This window comes from Mobula hypostoma, chromosome 14 (genome assembly GCF_963921235.1).
Source record: "Mobula hypostoma chromosome 14, sMobHyp1.1, whole genome shotgun sequence".
NCBI lineage: Eukaryota > Metazoa > Chordata > Chondrichthyes > Myliobatiformes > Myliobatidae > Mobula > Mobula hypostoma.
In genome coordinates this window covers 15289781-15308115 of record NC_086110.1, presented here as the reverse complement: position 1 = coordinate 15308115, position 18335 = coordinate 15289781, and the positions used below count along the sequence as shown (strand labels likewise).

Here is an 18335-nt window from a genome sequence, read left to right as displayed (position 1 = left end):
GACATAAATCTGCTTTTCTGTCTTCTAAAATCTCAACATTCTCTGATTAAGCAAGAAACATAGAAACATAGAAAATAGTTGCAGGAGTAGGCCATTCGGCCCTTTGAGCCTGCACCGCCATTTATTATGATCATGGCTGATCATCCAACTCAGAACCCCGCCCCAGCCTTCCCTCCATATCCCCTGACCCCCGTAGCCACAAGGGCCATGTCTAACTCCCTCTTAAATATAGCCAATGAACTGGCCTCAACTGTTTCCTGTGGCAGAGAATTCCACAGATTCACCACTCTCTGTGTGAAGAAGTTTTTCCTAATCTCGGTCCTAAAAGGCTTCCCCTCTATCCTCAACTGTAGAAGATTGCTAAGGAAAATTCACTGTTGAAAATTTATGAATGTTTTAATAGAAAGGTGAGATGAATTTTCACGGTTAAGAACTGATTGATGAGAAGCCATCAATTTTTAATGTCATGAAGATTTCTGGCCTGTAGTTTGTCGAAAGTTGTGGGGAACAGGTAGGAAAATGGAGCCGAGGCCAAGATCCGATTGGTCACAACGTAGTTGAATGGTGGAACAGACCAAAGAGGCTGATAGGCCCATTGTGCTCTGAATTCTTGCACCCTTATACTGGGACGTAGTATATCTTAGAATACAGAATCGCTGGAATCCTTTGTCACAGGAAGTAGTTGAGGCAGTTACTAGTTCATCTTTTAAGGGAAATTCAATAAAGCACTGAAGGATGTGAGAGTGTGGAAGAGTGCTGGACAGTCAAACATTTGGATTGCTCTTAGCAACCAGCTACCATTAACACAATGGGCGTGTATTTAGCTGGCTGATAGTGTACCAGTGTCACATATATGTCTGACTGTGGTTTAACTGAGTGAGGGCATTTGGAAGGGGGAAGCAGGGGAGTATGCCTTCCTCAAGATCACTGCCATAGAACGTCTTCAGAGTGATGGTCGCAGCAGCAGCTGATAAAAGGCACAGGGATCAACCTTTGAGATTATACTGATGTGGTTCGATTTATCTCTACACACACAGCTCTTGCAGGACCCTGTAAAAATAGAAGACTCGGGGAGGGGGGCAACCTGCTTTGCATTTCTCCTGGCTTCTTGCTTACCCCCTTGTGCACTTGTGAGTAGCAAATGCCGCCAGCTCATTGTCAAGCTTGAGTTCTCCTGCAACAGGTATTCCAAGGTCAGGTAGGATTAAAGGCAATAAATGTGATTAATGAACAACACTGAGGGCATTTATCTGGCAACACACATCAAAGTTGCTGGTGAACGCAGCAGGCCAGGCAGCATCTCTAGGAAGAGATACAGTCGACGTTTCAGGCCGAGACCCTTCGTCAGGACTAACTGAAGGAAGAGTTAATAAGAGATTTGAAAGTGGGAGGGGGAAGGGGAGATCCAAAATGATAGGAGAAGACAGGAGGGGGAGGGATGGAGCCAAGAGCTGGACAGGTGATTGGCAAAGGGGATATGAGAGGATCATGGGACAGGAGGTCCGGGAAGAAAGACAAAGTGGGGGGGGAACCCAGAGGATGGGCAAGGGGTATAGTTAGAGGGACAGAGGGAGAAAAAGGAGAGTGAGAGAAAGAATGTGTGTATAAAAATAAATAACGGATGGGGTACAAGGGGGAGGTGGGGCATTTATAAAAATAAATAACGGATGGGGTACGAGAGGGAGGTGGGGCATATACGTTGACTGTACCTCTTCCTAGAGATGCTGCCTGGCCTGCTGCGTTCACCAGCAACTTTGATGTGTGTTGCTTGAGTTTCCAGCATCTGCAGAATTCCTGTTGTTTGTGGGCATTTATCTGTGTAAGTTGGAAAGAGTGGTCTGAATCATTTTTAAATTTCCCAAGTGCCCCTCCCATTCATTTCCCAGAACACTCCATTCCCAGGTACCACCAGGACTGGGGTTTCCTGTAAAGATATTGAAAAATACAGCTTCATAACCTGAGCATGTCCCCATCTATTGAGATATTTTTGAGAGTATAAAGGTTGCATGCAGCAAGCTTTCACAGACAGTAATCTGTTAATGATCTACTTATTATTCAAAAAAATGCAGAAGCTGCAAATCTGAAATAAAATTAGAAAGCACTCACCAGATCAGGTAGTATCTGTGGAGAGTTAATGATTCCGGTTACAATACTAACATCAGATTTCACGATATTGGTTGAGCTCGAAGAACTCACGCTCTTAATGGTTGTGTCATGAGATATTTCACATTCATCCTAAAGAGCAGAAGAAATTCTCTTTAATTCTGATCCAAAAGACAGCACCTCCGCAAAGCACCATCATTCCCTCAGCTCTTCCCTGCTGAATGTGAACCTCACATGCCATGAGGGAGCTCTGAAACTATGATCTCCTGCTCTTAAGGCTGCCCACTGCCACAGTAAACAGTCATCTGTGCTGGTGATAAATGAATTGTCTGACTCTTTGGTGTCAGGATCAAAAGTTCAAAGTAAATTTATCATCAAAGTGCATGTATGCCATCATTTATAACCCTGAGTTAGATTTTCCTGCAGGCATTCACAGTAAATAAAAAGAAATAGAAAAAGAATAAAAAATAAGCAATAAATATCAAAAACATGAGATAAAAAAGTTCTTGAGGGTGATTACATAAGTTGAGGGAACAGTTCAGTGAGTGAAGTTATCCCCTCTGGTTAAACAGCGTGATGATCGAGGGGTAATAACTGTTCCTTAACCTGGTGATGTGGGTCCAGAGGCTCCTGTGCCTCCTTCTTGATCACAGCAGTGAAAAGAGAGCATGGGCTGGACAGTAAGGGTCTTTGATGATGGATGCTGCTTTCCTGCGACAGCGCTCCATGTAGATGTGCTCTATGTTGGGGAGGGATTTACCTGTGATGAACAGGGCTATATCCACTACTTTTTGTAGACTTTTCCATTCAAGGGCATTGGGGTTTCCATACCAGGCCATGGTGCAACCTGTCTATGTACTATCCACCACACAGCTATCGAAGTTTGTCAAAGTTTTAGATGACTTGCTGATTGTTTGCAAACTTCGAAGAAAGTAGGACTGCCAATGCAATTGTATTCTTTGTGTGTATATGCCTTTGTGTGTGCACTTTAAATTGTATCTAGATACCTAGTACGTGCATATCTGTACTGATGACCATCTTCATGACTAGCATCCCAGCTGAAAGCATTGCACTTTGATATTTGGGGTGTTTCAAGCCATCTTCATTGTAAAAAGAGGTACAAAAGAGGGTAGCTGCACTCATTTATTGACTCTGTTGTCTTGTTACTTCATGCTCGTTCTTTATTGCTATTTATTTATTATCTGCATTTGAACAGTTTGTTTAGGGTTTACAGTTCCTGATGTTTACAGTTTACAAATCCTACTTATAGTTACTGTTCTGTAGATTTGCTAAGTATGCCCGCAGAAAAAGAATCTCAGAGTTGAATGTGCTGATGTGTATTATTCTAATAATAAATTTTAGTTTTGAACTTTAAAAGGTTATGAGGTTTAAGATGATGAAGATTCAGGAAATATCTTTGGAATTGATGAGAAGTTATCTTAGAGAAAGTTTCCTATACCCTGGGCATCACTACAAATCAATACAATTGTTCAGGAGACTTTGGCCAAAGACAGAATATCTGAATTATGGTGTCATGCATTGGCTCTGAAAAGTAACTTGCTGCTGTAGTCTGTCCCATTAGAATTGTGTACATTAAAGGTATAAATTAAATCCATAGGGAGGAAAGTAGTGGAACAAAGTTTGACTCTGTGGTTCTTCCTGGTTTCAGAAGTATGTCAATAATTCTGGAGCACATTCATCCTATGCTGTCTAACTTCTTTGCACTATGTTATAGCTGCTGTAGACAGCATCAGTTGGCTTAACTGGAAACAAGAAAAGTATTTCTGATATTTGATGTTCAGCACACCAATTAACCGGAAGAAAATATACAGCAGCTTGTATAAAGAAGCAGTAAGACCTGGGCTTGAGCAGATTTTACTGAACGTTGATTACACTAATTTGTATAGATGCTATATTGACAAGTTTCGATGCCTAGGACTGCTCATTCTAAGAAACCTACTGTACTTTGGAGTCAGAATCACAAAACAACAGTTTGGAATATATTCTCAATGTCAGTCAAACATGCTTCATTATTACAGAAAGTGCAAGAAATATTCAATAGGCAGCATCTGTGGAGAAATAATTGTTATATACATTTTCAGTTCTGATGAAAGTTCATCAACTTGAAAAATTAACTCTGATTCTCTCTCCACCACTACTGCCTGACTGAGCATCCTCAACAGTTCTGGATTTTATTTCAGGTTTCTAGCATCTGCAGTTTTTTTTTTCATTTTAGCTCCTCCTTATTACAATAATTTCCAGTTATATCCTTGCATTTCCACCTCACCCAACCATGGAGTGAAATTGTTCAACAAACATATTTTCTAGTTCTCTTCTTCAGATGAGACTGCTCAGCAGTGAATTGACCACTCTGCTAACGCACAGTCATAAGACCATAAGACGGTAGGAGCAGAATTAAGCCATTTGGCCTATCAAGTCTGCTGCACCATTCAAACATGGCTAATTGATTTTCTTTTTCAACCACATTTTCCTGTCTTCTCCCCAAAACCTTCGATGCTATTACAACTCAAAAACCTATCAACCTTCACTTTAAATATACCCAATGAGTTGGCCTCCACAGCCATCTGTGGCAATGAATTCCACAGATTCACCACCCTCTTGCAAAGGAAATTCCTCTTCATCTCTGCTGTAAAGACACATCCTTGTATTCTGAAACTGCACCTTCTCTGGTCCTAGACTCTCCCACTATAGGAAACATTGCTCCTATGTCCATTCTGTATAGGCCTTTCAATATTTGGTAAATTTCAATGAGATACCCCCTCATTCTTCTAAACTCCAACAAGTACAGGTGCAGAGCCATCAGATCTCCTCATACATTAACCCTTTCATTCCTCGGATAATTCTCGTGTACCTCCTCTGAACTTTCTCCAGGGGCAGCATAACCTTTCTGAGATAAGGGGGCAAAAACTGCCCACAATACTATGATCTGTCCATAGCCTCATAAAGCCTCAGCATTGTGTCCTTGTTTTTTATGTTCTAGTTCTCTTGAAATGAATGCTAACATTGCATTTGCCTTCCTTACTACCGACTTGTAATTTAACCTTTAGGGAGTCCTGCATGAGGACTTACAACTCTGATTTCTGAATTTCCTCCCCATTTAGAAAATAGTGGATGCCTTTATTCCTCTACCAAAGTGCATGAGCACAAACATCACGACACTATTCCGTCTGGCATTTACTTTCCCCTTCTTTAAATCTGTCCAAGTCCTCCTGCAGAATCCCTGCTTCCTCAACGCTCCTCCACCTATCTTTGCATCATTTGCAAACATGGCCACAAAGCCATCAACTTCAATATCCAGGTCATTGACATAAACGTGAAAAGTAGTGGACCCACACTGGCCTCCTTTATTCCCAACCTCTGCCTTCTACCAGGCTGCCAATCTTCGCTCCTTGCTAGTATCTTTCCTGTAATACTAAGGGCTCTTCCCTTGTTTGGCAATCTCATACATGCAGATTTGGCCCTCTTATCTGAAAATCCAATATCCACTGACTCCTTTGTCCATCCTGCTAGTCATTTCCTTAAAGATTTCCAACAGATTTGTCAGGTAAGATTTCACCTTAAAGGAAACCAGGCAGGCTACGTCTATCATCTTCCAGCTAGTCCTCCTTCCCCTCCCTCCCACCTTTTTATTCTGATATCTTCCCCCTTCTTTTCCTGTCCTGAAGAATAGTTTCAGCCCAAAACATCAACTGTTTATTCATTTCCATAGATGCTGCCTGACCTGCTGAGTTGCTCCAGCATTGTGTGTGTGTTGCTCTGGGTTTCCCGCACCTGCAGAGTCTTTTGTCTATTTTATCATGTGCTGCCAAGTACACTGAAACCTCATCCTTACTAACATCTTGCTAACCGCTGAAGTCAGGCTAACTGGCCTATAATTTTCTTGCCTTTCTCCCTTCTTAAAGGATGGAGTGACATTTGTGATTTTCCAGTCCTCCAGAACCATTCCAGAATCTAGTGATTCTTAAAGGATCACTATTAATGCTTCCACAATCTCTTCAGCTAACTCTTTCAAAACCCATCTGGTCTAAGTGCCTTATCTATTTCAGGCCTTTCAGCTTCACAAACACATTCTCCTTAGTAATGGTAACTACACTCACTTCTGCTCCCTGACACCCTCGAATTTCTGGCATGCTTCCATAGTGAAGACTGACACAAAATACAGTGGATTCTGGTTAATCGGGGCAGCTGTTTATTGGGGATAAATCTTAAAGAACAAAAACTAATTGAGAAAATTCCCTTTGTTTCTTTGAGTCACTATGCCTCTTAATTGGGACAGAAGACTGTTGCCAAATAGGTCCTAACTAGCATCAGTGGCATGCACTTGTGTGGCCAGTAGACACTACTCTGTGCTTAGAGCGAACAGTTTTTAAATAGCGTCAGTTGCATGTGTCTGTGTTCAAAAATAAGTGAATTTTGTTACTGCGAGGAATAAGCAGTAAGACAATTCAGAACTGTTTCCTTACTGCAGTGTTGAGCATTCAGGCTTAGAGATGCCAGAAGTGAAAATGAAATAATTTCATTACTTCAGCAAGTTTGGAACTATGAAGAATTTGAAGGTATCGACATCACCTTGAATGTAACAATGAAAATGAAGATTTCGAGTACGCGATCAACGATAGCGTTGTATGAAGACAGTTCATTATCTGCCCTTGGTGTCTGTGCTGATTTTGTTCATTGTGTACACTGGATGAATTCACCCGACCAAGACTGTTAGCAACTAATACACTGTTTTATAGTATTGTAATACTACTGGTAATGTTGGAATTTGTTCTGGCATAATGTGTTACTCAGTTTGTCTTTTTTTGTACCTTTTAACTATCTCCATGAAACTTCGGCTAATTGGGCCAAAATGTACTGGTCCCAATGTGTCCCAATTAACTGGAATCCACTATACATATTCAGTTTGTCTGCAGTTTCTTTGACCCCATCATCGTCATTTTCCTGTGGTCCAGTATCCACTCACGCCTCTCCCTTTAAATCTTTATGTACCTGAAAAAAATTTTGATATCCTTTATATTATTGGCTAGCTTACCTTCACATTTCATCTTTTTCTCCTTATTATAGTTGGCATCTTTTGATATTTAAATCTTCCCAATCTTTTTTTATTTTTGACATACAGTACAAAACAGGCCCTTCACCCGCATCACCCAGCAATCCTCCAATTCAGTTCTAGCCCAATCAAAGGACAATTTATAACAACCAAGTAACTACCAGCCTGTAGGTCTTCGGACTGTGGGAGGAAACCAAAGCACCTGGAGAAAATGCTTGCAGTCACAGGGTGAACGTACAAACTCCTTACAGGCAGTGACAGGGATTGGACCCTGATTGCTCGTAAAGCATTGTTCTAACCACTACACTACCATACTGCCCTTCTATGGGTTTATCGTATACTCTCTCGTTTGCTTTAATGCTGTCTTTGACTTCCCTTCATACTGCCTAGATTCTGTTCTACTGGTAAAGCTCCTCCATTTTCCCTGGGTTGGTTATTCAAGGTTTCAAAGTCTTCATACAATTCCCCAATACCTATAAAATAGGTTGCTATCCTAATTCACTTACATCGCTGGTCCAATATCATAGACCAGTGCTCAACCATTCCACTGAGGTTGATCAAAGAGCTCTTGAGATTGCCACTTAATTTACGATCTGGTCACCTTTAATGGCACTGCAGAGACAACTCACTTGCTCAGATATGATTGTGTATTCATTCTGGAGTTAAAGTAGTAAGTGGTGGAGCTACCAAACCACTCTTGGCTCTAATTGGGGCACTTCAATGATGATCCACAGAGAAGTTCATCATAGATTCGGCCTACACAAGTAAGGAGATCAGATTCCCAGCCTCATGAGTGAACCAGGTGGCCTTTTTTCTGACAGCCCAATGCCCTCAAGATCATAATTTGGTTAATTGTGATTTCATTGACTAAGACATCTCTTTGCAAGCTGCTATCTACCATCAGGTATCACCAAGAGAAGTTCAGGGAAGTATTTAAATGCCAGTACAGATGCTGGATGTAATCGGTAACAGTTGCTGTAGGGCACTGGATGTTGACATCAATATGTTCTCGAATGAATAGTCAAGAGAAGTGATCGGGTGCAGCAGTGTATGTCTCACTAAGGGAACAGGATGCCAGAGAGGGCCGCCATAACAGTGGGGCACATGTTGGAGGGGGATGAACTGAGGTAGGTTGGTGCTCTGATCAGACCTCACCATAGATAGTGGATTCATTCACTGCAAAGGACAGGAGGGAGAGGCATTGGACTTTCTTGTTCGAGGTCTACCAACAATTTTTCATTTTATGTCAGGGAGTGTGTCATGTGCCTTTCTGTGCACTGAAGATTTTTCTCTTCCCATTCCACCCTTGTCTTTAGGCTCCAACACTTACGAAGATGGTGCAGCCTACGTTCAAGCACAATTTGAGAGCAAGAACCGCTCTCCCAATAAGGAGATCTACTGCCACTTGACCTGCGCTACAGATACAGGCAATATCCAGGTGGTCTTCGATGCCGTCACTGACATCATCATTGCCAACAATCTCCGAGGCTGCGGCCTGTACTGACTTTACTGTCTAGAGGCAAATTCGGTGATGATTATTGAATGCAAGTTGGTAAATAAAGGCATAACATATATAATTCTTTTTAGTTGTTATCATAAGCTGCCAAGAGAACTAGACTCCTGAAACCCACAGCCTTATCACAAACTTGTATACGGTTAACATCTTACTTCACTTTAAGATAAATTTTACAAAAAACCTTTTTAAAAAAAAAACCCAAATCCCCCACCACCTCCCATCAACACTGGAAGACAAGCCCTTTTACTGGTACAGTGTCTGCCTGTTTTTAACACTTGACTGTGCTCTGGAATCTGCCTGCCACTTTACCTTCCAAGCACAAGGCCGAGTTTCCAGTGTTTAGTTCCGTGGCAGCTCTTTGACTAATATGTTAGGAAACCTGAGGACACACAGGACAGCACCATATCAGCTGCATTGAGCCTCCCTCTTCACATGGTGGAATGGAACGGCCCTGAGTTAAGCACAGCAACAACCTTGGAGCTTTCCACTCCGACCGAGGGAGGAGAGGGGCTTCCGTTTACTAAAAGCTTGAAGGTCTACTCTTGCCAGAGATATTTTATTTTGTTTTGTTTTGTTGACTATCCTTACCAGTGCCAACCTGTCCCTCCATCCCTCATCTTACCTTTTCCCTGTGGTGAGCTTGTGAAAATGGCTTAGACAAGTTGGTGACCTGATCAAAAAATAACCTTACCCTCCCTCCCCCTCAGAGTGTGCATGAAGAATCTCTTGTGTGTTTTGTGTGACGGGAAGGTTCCCCCACCTAGACTCTCTTTCTGCAGACTGTATAATGGACTATCCTGGTGCCCTTATGTGCAGATAGCATGACCTTTGGCCTTTGTGAGACACAGCCTTCCTACACGGTCAACTCAACCTTCTGGAAACTGAATGGCGGTTGTGTGTTTCAGTAGAATGCTGTAGATCTGGTTTTAGCCCAGTCTTTAAAAGTAGAAGCTAAAATAATAAATTATTTAAAAGAATCCATTTCCTGTGCTTTGTAGCTTCGAAAGGTCATTTCCCCCCACCCCCCACCCCCCCTTTTTTTTAATTTCAGACATTTGAGAGATTGTGTACCACACTTGGCATAAATTAACCCAAGTTAATGTTTTGGATTATACTGGTTCAGCATTGCTTCAGTTACTCTTTAGCCACGTTCTGCATTTGCAACGTCTTTACCAGGCCTGGAGTCCTTCAGCACGCATTATGGACCCTGACTGTCCTGTCCCTTGTGACAGAGCGACTGTACAGTAACGAGGAAACTCTGTTTAGACTTATTAGTTCTAATTGTATTGGGATTAAAAATATAATTAAATTTGTTCACCCTCCAGGTTTGTATAGAAAAGCACAGCTCTCACTGGCCAAGTAGGTGCAGTAAAGATGTCCCCATTTTACAATATTTGCTATGATACTGTGTAATATATAAGTTAGGCTTTATTTCTTTCTCAGTGAACTTCTGTGCTGCTATTTCTTCTTTTTAGTGAATGGTGTTTTCTCCTGTGGGATGTTAGTGACGCAAACACCTCGAATGTAGTGTTTACATTAAAGCCACAGTTTTCATGACCAATATTGTTTGTCATTTCCTAGTTTAATTGAAACAAAGTTGCACCCCACTGTCTCACTCTGAATAACGCGTGACCCTTAAACGCTGACAGTGAACCAGCTTGTAGGAAAATGGTGGCCGTCCGTGGTGGAGGCGTTTCTACTTTATTTATTGATTCGTTTCTTGCTGGTGTCTGTTCAACGTGGCCAGTCTCTTTTACAGATGATGGAATATTCGTGTGTAGCTCTTAAATAAAGAGGAAATTTGTCAGTAACACCCAGTCTCCAAACCTCTGGTTCAAATGTTCCTTCTGTTTGTGTTTTTCATTGTGCTTGGTACATCCGTGCAGTTTTTGACTCCGTTGAGATGCGTGGGAGTTGCCTGTTCTGCAGCCATTACCTCGCCCTCTGAATGGCGCTGCCCATAACTTCTGTCCCCTGTGGGATTAGTGACAATAATAAGCTCAGATAAACCACAGTCAGCTTCATCTAAACTTCAAGCATACCAAAAAACATTGTATGATATCCTCTCCACCCAATTTTTAACAAGAGTGGAGAGCAGAGCCTTTGTCTTCTTTTTGTGCCTGACAGATTGGAAGTGAGGCAAAAAGGTCTCAGTGATCGCTTCGATTACCGCCAGTGAAGAATTGGGTTTTCACTCACACTGGTTTTTATCCAATTTAACATTTCAACTCATTCTTGTGTTAAAACACATCCTCATTTAAGCACCTAATGGTTAGACCATTTAAAATAAGAGCCAATTTGGAATCCAGCAATTCTTGCATGTAGATGCTAGTTTTCGGGGTTCAAAGTCAATGCTGATATGAGACCTTCACTAATTTTATTAACGAGTCTTGCTAATATTGGAGAAATCTTTTACTTGGTAAAATATTTGAAGCATCACGTACATGTCATGTTTGATCATTTGTAGCCTAAAGAATTATTAAACTCAAATGAAATTAATTGTCACTGTTATTACCTCAATAAAACATGCAGGGGATGGGATAGTGAACTTGGATGTAGAGGTACACCAGCTGTGTGATTGTGTTCATTAGGTGTATTTGATGTCGTTACAAAGTGATCTCTGCTTCAAAGTGAATCTGAATTGATAGCTTAATTCCAGAGTCAAGGTGTTCTGTTTGTGGTGCTGGGAAGCCGGGTGGCCGTGAATAACACACACGAGAGACAGAGAGGTGAGGAACAAACGTACTTCGCTTGTAAGTCATCTACCTAGAATCCCCTCTCACATTACATTCAGTACATGACACACAGGGAAGCTTGACAGCAAACTGCAAGGGTCAAAAATACTCACAAATAGGTAACACAAGGTTAAACTGACTCTATAAAGACTGCAGGTCATAAGCACAAGGGATTCTGCAGGTGTTGGAAATCTAGAGTAACACACACAAAATGCTGGAGGAACGCAGCAGGTCAGTCAGCGTCTATGGAGAGGAATGATGAAGGATCTCGGCCCGAAACGTCGACTATTTGTTGCTCTCCATAGATGCTGCCTGACTTGCTGAGTTCCACTAGTACTTTGTGTGTGTATGCATTACTCTATAAGCTCTGCATTGGAAATACCCCACTAGAGTGCCCTATGGCTTTGGTGTAAGACTACACACAACACAGAGTTACCTATGAAAGCCAACTGATGTCAAGTGTTGCCCACTCATCTTTAAATCATTGAAATGTATTACTTATCGTGAGGTAAACTTGTCTCTGTCGACCAGGGAACAACAGATGTAATGGTCTGTAAACTAGCATAGTATGCCACTGGGCGACACAGTAGTGCAGTGGTTAGTGTAACTAGCGATCCGCGTTCAATTCCTGCCGCTGTGTGTAAGGAGATTGTACATTATCCCATGGCCATGTTTGTATCCTCCAATTTCCTTCTATATCCCAAAGATGTACACGTTTATATTTTAATTTGTCGCATGGGTGTATTTGGGTGGCAGGGGCTTGTTACAGTGCTGTATCATAAAAATTTTTTAAAAGCCAGGCCAAGGAAACGGTGACACGTTGGCACAATTTGTAGAGTCATTGATCCAGTTTCAATTCTAACTCAGGCACTGACTGTGGGGCGCTTGCACATCCTCCCTGTGGCCTCTGTGTACTCCGGTTTCCCCACATTCCAATGATATGCAAATTGACCGGTTAATTGGTCATTGTAAAATGTTCCCTTGTCTGCTTGAGTGGTAGAATCTGGGTATAGATGGTAAGAATAGAAAATGGGATTAACATAAATGGGTGTTGATGGTCAGCATGGACTCGATGGGCAAAAGGACTGGTTCCTATAGCATATCTCCCGAGGACTATAAGCATAGGAACTGATCACGGAGCTGGGTATTAATATTCTATTATAGGAATTGTGCTGGAAAAGTGATTCAACTAACAAATCAGCATTACCACTGGACTTCGTAAAAGATGCAAAGGTCCATGAATTGGCTTTGGAAGGTCATTACATCAACGGTACTAAATAATTGCAATGAATCATTAAATTTCTTTAATATTTTAAACCACACTCCACAAGCCAACCATGCCAACTTGGTACGGTTTATCAAGAAAAATATTGTAGGCTGTGAATGTGTGACCAGGTCCTGTCTGAAAAATTACCATGTTATATAAAATTAAGTCATGAATAATTCAGCAGGTTTGCAGACCTACTGAAACATTCAATCCTATGACACAAACATAAGGACATAAGAAATAGGAGCAGGAGTAGGTCATCTGGCCATCAAGCCTACTCAGCCATTCAATAAGATCCTGTCTGATCTGGCCATGGACTCATCTCCACCTACCTGCCTTTTCCCCATAACCCTTAATTCCCCTACTGTGCAAAAATCTATCCAACCTTGTCTTAAATATATTTACTGAGATAGCCTCCACTGCTTCATTGGGCAGAGAATTCCACAGATTCACCACTCTCTGGGAAAAGCTGTTCCTCTTCATCTCCATCCTAAATTTACTACCCCAAGTCTTGAGATTATGTTCCCAAGTTCCAGTCTCACCTACCAGTGGAAACAACTTTCCTGCCTCTATCTTATATATCACTTTCTTTTTTTATATGTTTCCATAAGATCTCTTCTCATTCTTCTGAATGCCAGTGAATACAGTCCCAGGCGACTCAATCTCTCCTCATAGTTCAATCCCTCTAGCAATGAAGGCCAACATTCCATTTGCCTTCTTGACAGCCTGCTGCACCTGCAAACCAGCCTTTTGTGATTCATGCACAAGCACTCACAAGTCCCTCTGCACAGCAGCATATTGCAATTTTTGACCATTTAAATAATTAAACGGGGAATAATATTGGACTAAATATTTACTCTTAAAATAGGGTGGAATTGATTTATTTTAAGTTTTAACAGATTTAGATTGAGGGGAGGTGGGCAATTGATTACAGGAATTGAATTGTGTGTTTAACTAATGAGACTTAATAGCTTTTATTTGCAAATAGACTAGGCCTACATCAAGGAAATACCATGATCTTTCTTGGTAATTTTTTCTACAGAAGTGATTTGCCATTGCCTTGTTCTAGACAAGACAGGTGATCTCAGCCATTATCAATACCCTTTAGAGACTGTCTGCCTGATGTCAGTGGTCACATAAACAGGACTTGTGATATGCATCAGCTGCTCATACGACCATCCACCACTTGCTCCCATGACTTCCCATGACCCTGATAGGGGGCTAAGCAGGTGCCAGACCTTGTCCAAGGGTGACCTGCAGACGAGCGGAGGGAATGAGTGCCTTACACCTCCTTTGGTAGGAACTCATAGCCACCTGCCATCTTGCTACAAAAGTAGGGAGGGCTGTATGTCATTGCATAGAGCTCTGTAAAACCACACACGAGATACAGGCTGATGTTTTTTGATCTTCTTACCTAAGAAAGGATAAACCTCACTTGGAGGTGATGCATATAGACTCAGACTAATTTCTGGGAAGTGGGGCTGGCCATTGTGGAGAGTGGGTAAGTTTAATCCACATTAAGTAAACTTAGAAGATGGAGTTGCTGAAGCAAATGAGATCATGGGAGGTTTGATAGGAAACTGGTTGAGAAGCTGTTTCCCAAGATTGGAGAGTGCAAGGAATAGTCTGACAATAATAGTCAGAGAATAAAATGGGAGATGTCTAAATAGGAGCTCGATGGATCCACAGGACCAAGGGTACAATCAACCTGCCCATGGAGTATAGGAGGTTGGTCATTCCATTCAGAAAAGGAGACATTCTAAAAGATTACTGATCTTCAGATGTTCCTCCTCAATTTCACATGGGTAGTGAGTATATTGAAGGCTGAAATTTATGGATCTTAGAATCAACGCAGTAGCAATCCGACAAGGGCATGGAATCAGCAATGATCTTCTTGAACAGCAGTTCATTTATTTGGCAATGACTTACTTTGTCTGGTGTTTCTGAACTCCCTGGTGTTGCATTTCTTCCCTGTCACATCCCAGATGAAGCCACTACCTTAATTCCCACCCATTCTCTCATGGTCAGCCCTGTGAAGCTTGCTGCCATATGCCAAGCAGGGTGGTGGAGAGCAGAAACCCCACCTGGCTGATTCTTGCAGTTGAGTTCTGCAGGATATGCAGGAAATCTGCCCTAATGACTCTTGGGGCTTCCAGCCTCAAAGCACACTCTTCAGAACATGGGAAAAAAGTGGGAGTTCACCATTCAGCTCCTTTCATTCACCCAGTCCTTCAATGAGAACATGTCTCTTCTGCTACATCAGTGTTACTTCCCTGTACTAACCCCATATTCCTTCATTCCTTTAATAACCAAACATCTCCACTTGAGTAAACTTAGTGAAGGAGTTTCCACAGTCCTTCCGACTACAGAATTCCAAAGATTTACTACCAGCTGGGTGAAGATGTTTCTTCTCATCTCTTTGGTGATTAGACAACCCCTTATTTTCCAACTATGACCCAAGGTAGAGGAAGGATTTTCCCTGCATCTAACCTGTCCAGCTCAGTAGGAGTTTTGTATATTTCAGAGGTCACTTCTCACTCAAGAGAGTATAGGCCCAGTCTGCTTAATTTCTCCCCAGAAAGCAAGCTCTGCGTCCCAGAACTCAATCTGATGAACCTTCACTGCACTCCGTCTATTGCACGTGCATCCTTCCCTAGGCAGGGAGATCATATATGATACTACAGTAACAGGAGGTGTGGGATATGGAAATGGAAGTGGGTGAAGCAGAGCCAGAGGACCAGAGGCCATGTCAGGACAACCCACTGCACAGGATGTACCATCGCCGGATATCGGAGGTGGCTGACATAAGAAAGTCCTACCAACGGCTGCAAATGGCAGAGCTGAGAGACTGCACAGAGGCACCGCTCATGGCTGCACAAGAACAGGTGCTGAGCACAAGAGCAATAGAATCAGGGGTCTATCACACCAGACAAGACCCAAGATGCAGACTGTGCAAGGAATCTGCCAAAACCATCCAGCATGTAGTAGCAGGGTGCAAGATGCAGGCAGGGACAGCAGACACTGAACGACACAGCCAAGTTGCAGGAATTGTTCACAGGAACATCTGCACTGAGCATGGATTGGACACTCTCAGATCCACATGGGAAACACCCAAGAAGGTAGCGGAGAACGACAGAGCTGAGATCCTGTGGACCTTCCAAGGACAGGCTGATAAACAGGTACTGGCCAGCCAACCATGGTAATATCGGACAAGGAACAGAAGAAAGCAATAGTAATAGATGTGGCGATCCTGAATGACAGTAACACCAGGAAGAAAGGATATGAGGAGCTAGAGAAATACCAGGGCTTGAAAGAGCAGATAGAAAGGTTAAAGCCAGAGTAATCCCAGTGGTGATAGCAACACTTAGAGCTGTGATACCTGGACTGGGAGTGACTCCAACAAATCCCGGGAACAACATCTGAGATCTCAGTCCAGAAGAGCGCACTACAAGGAACAGCAAGAATATTGCGCTGAACCCTCATACTCCCAGGTCTCTGCTAGAGAGTCCGAGATTGAGGGAAAAATACACATACATACCACCCATAAAGGGTGAGAATATATATATATCTCTTACTGTAACTTTTTGAATTTTTTTATGTATTGCTCTGTACTGTTGTAGCAAAACAACAAATTTCATGACATCTGTCAGTGATATTAAAACTGATTCTGATTCTAGTCCAGTATCATAACCAGTACCATACTTGCAACCCTACTTTTGTTTTCCTTATTCACTTTTTGGAACACAGCATCACTGGTAAAGCCAAAATGTATTGCCTGCCCCTTACTTTGCTTGAGCAGGTGATGGTGAGCCCCAGTGCTCAGATATCTTCATGTCTGCACAGCCTGGAGGGAGAGCTGCTGGTGGTGCTGTTCTACGCACCCGCCACCCTTGTCCTTCTTGATGGCCGAGGCTGCAGATGAAGGAGTATTGTTGGAGTTCTCTAGGCAAGTAACTACACTGTGTTTTGCACATGATAAACACTGTAGCCTCAGTGAGTCAACAGTAGATGCAATAAACGTTTAGAGCAACACACACAAAATGCTGGAGGAACTCAGCAGGTCATGCAGCAGCTGTGGAAAAGGGCCGAGACCCTTCATCATGACTGGAAATAAAGGGGTCAGAATCCAGAATAAGAAAGTTGGGGAGGAAAAGAAGTACAAGCTGGCAGGTGAAAGGTGAAACCGGCTGAGGGGAAAAGTGGTGGGTGGGGTTGGGGATGAAGTGAGAAGCTGGGAGGTGATAACTGGAAAGGTAAAGGGCCAAAGAAGAAGGAATATGATAGGAGAGGAGAGTGGACCATGGGAGAAAAGGAAAGAGAACTGGCACCAGAGGGAGGTACGGGCAGCTGAGCAGGAGAAAAAGGGTTAAAGGGGAGCCAGAATAGGGCATGGAAAAGAGAAAAGGAGGATGAGGAGAAATTACTGCAAGCTAAAAAAACCCTATTCCCCTCCATAGATGTTTCCTAACCTGCTGAGTTCCACCAACATTTTTTGTGTGTGTTGCTCTGGATTTCAGCATCTGCAGAATATTGTGTGTTTATAAATGTTTAGAGTAGTAGTAGGGAAGCTAACAAGCTGGTGGCTCTGCCTTAGAAGGTGTCAAGCTCCTTTAGGTGTTGTCAAGCTCCTTTAGAGTTGATGGTGATTCAATCATCTTGGGCAAGGGAAAGTTATTCCATTACAGTCCTGGGCAAGGGGAAAGGAAAGGATCCGGTGTGCCAGGAGGTGACTGACTCTCCGCTAAATAACCAACCTGATATGAAGGAATTGTCTTACAAGGAAAGGGCGAGCATCTTGAAGGTTGTGAAAAATGGGAGGTGACCTTATTGAAGTCAAAGATTTCTGAGGGGTGCTCCCCATTATTCTGGAAGAGTCTAGAACCAGGTACCATTACTTCTGAATGAGGAGTTACACATTTAAGATAGCAATACGAGGACTTCCTTCATCCAGTGTGGTGTATCTGTGTGGCTTCTGAGGCTGAAGGTTGAATATTTTCCAGATTGAATTGGACATAATTTTGAGATAATGAAGTTCACACAAGAGAGTACAGTTTAGGCTGAGATCTGGTCAGGTTGCAGTGGGTGGTGGAGCTGATCCACTCCCGCCTCTTTACCTCATGTTCAAAGGTCCAATTTAATGTCAGAGAAATGTATACAATGTATATGGTGAAATGCTTTCTCTTCGCAAAGGCGAAGAAATATACATCTGATGGAATTTGAAGTACTTCACCCCATTTCTGTCAGTCACGGCTCCCACCTGCAGGAGGACGGCCAGGTCAGAGTTCCAGCCCTATAGCTGGTGATTTAGGCCCGCAGAGAGCATCAGCACTGAGTGTAATTGCCATATCCCACTCAGGAGAGACCAGGGCTGCCTGTTCTGGAGAATGAGGATGTTCCCTTCCCTATTAACTGAATCAAGTTGGGGAGGGGGAGGATGGTGGGCCCCACGCTGACACAGGTACACAAATGTGTGAACAAATGCTCAGAGTTAAACAGCATAGAAAAGGGCCTTTAAGCCCACCAAGACAATGCCGACGTTATGCCCATCTACTCTTAAAGTCTTTGCAGATGCTGATCAAGAGAAGATCACATTTGTTGGGGATCTCTTCCCATTCACCTGCTCCTTTTTGTTCTGCTGTCTGT

The 18335-nt window shown here is 42.6% G+C and overlaps 1 protein-coding gene across 1 annotated transcript in view; it reads left to right on the top strand.

Annotated features, from left to right (window-relative positions):
- Positions 1-11139, top strand: part of gnao1a (guanine nucleotide binding protein (G protein), alpha activating activity polypeptide O, a) — a 302643-nt gene extending 291504 nt beyond the window's left edge. The window contains exon 8 of the mRNA XM_063066714.1: positions 8491-11139. Within this exon, the coding sequence (XP_062922784.1) occupies positions 8491-8678 (188 nt within the window). The 3' untranslated portion in view covers positions 8679-11139. The remainder of the gene's footprint in view (positions 1-8490) is intronic.
- The last annotated feature ends 7196 nt before the right edge of the window (positions 11140-18335 follow it).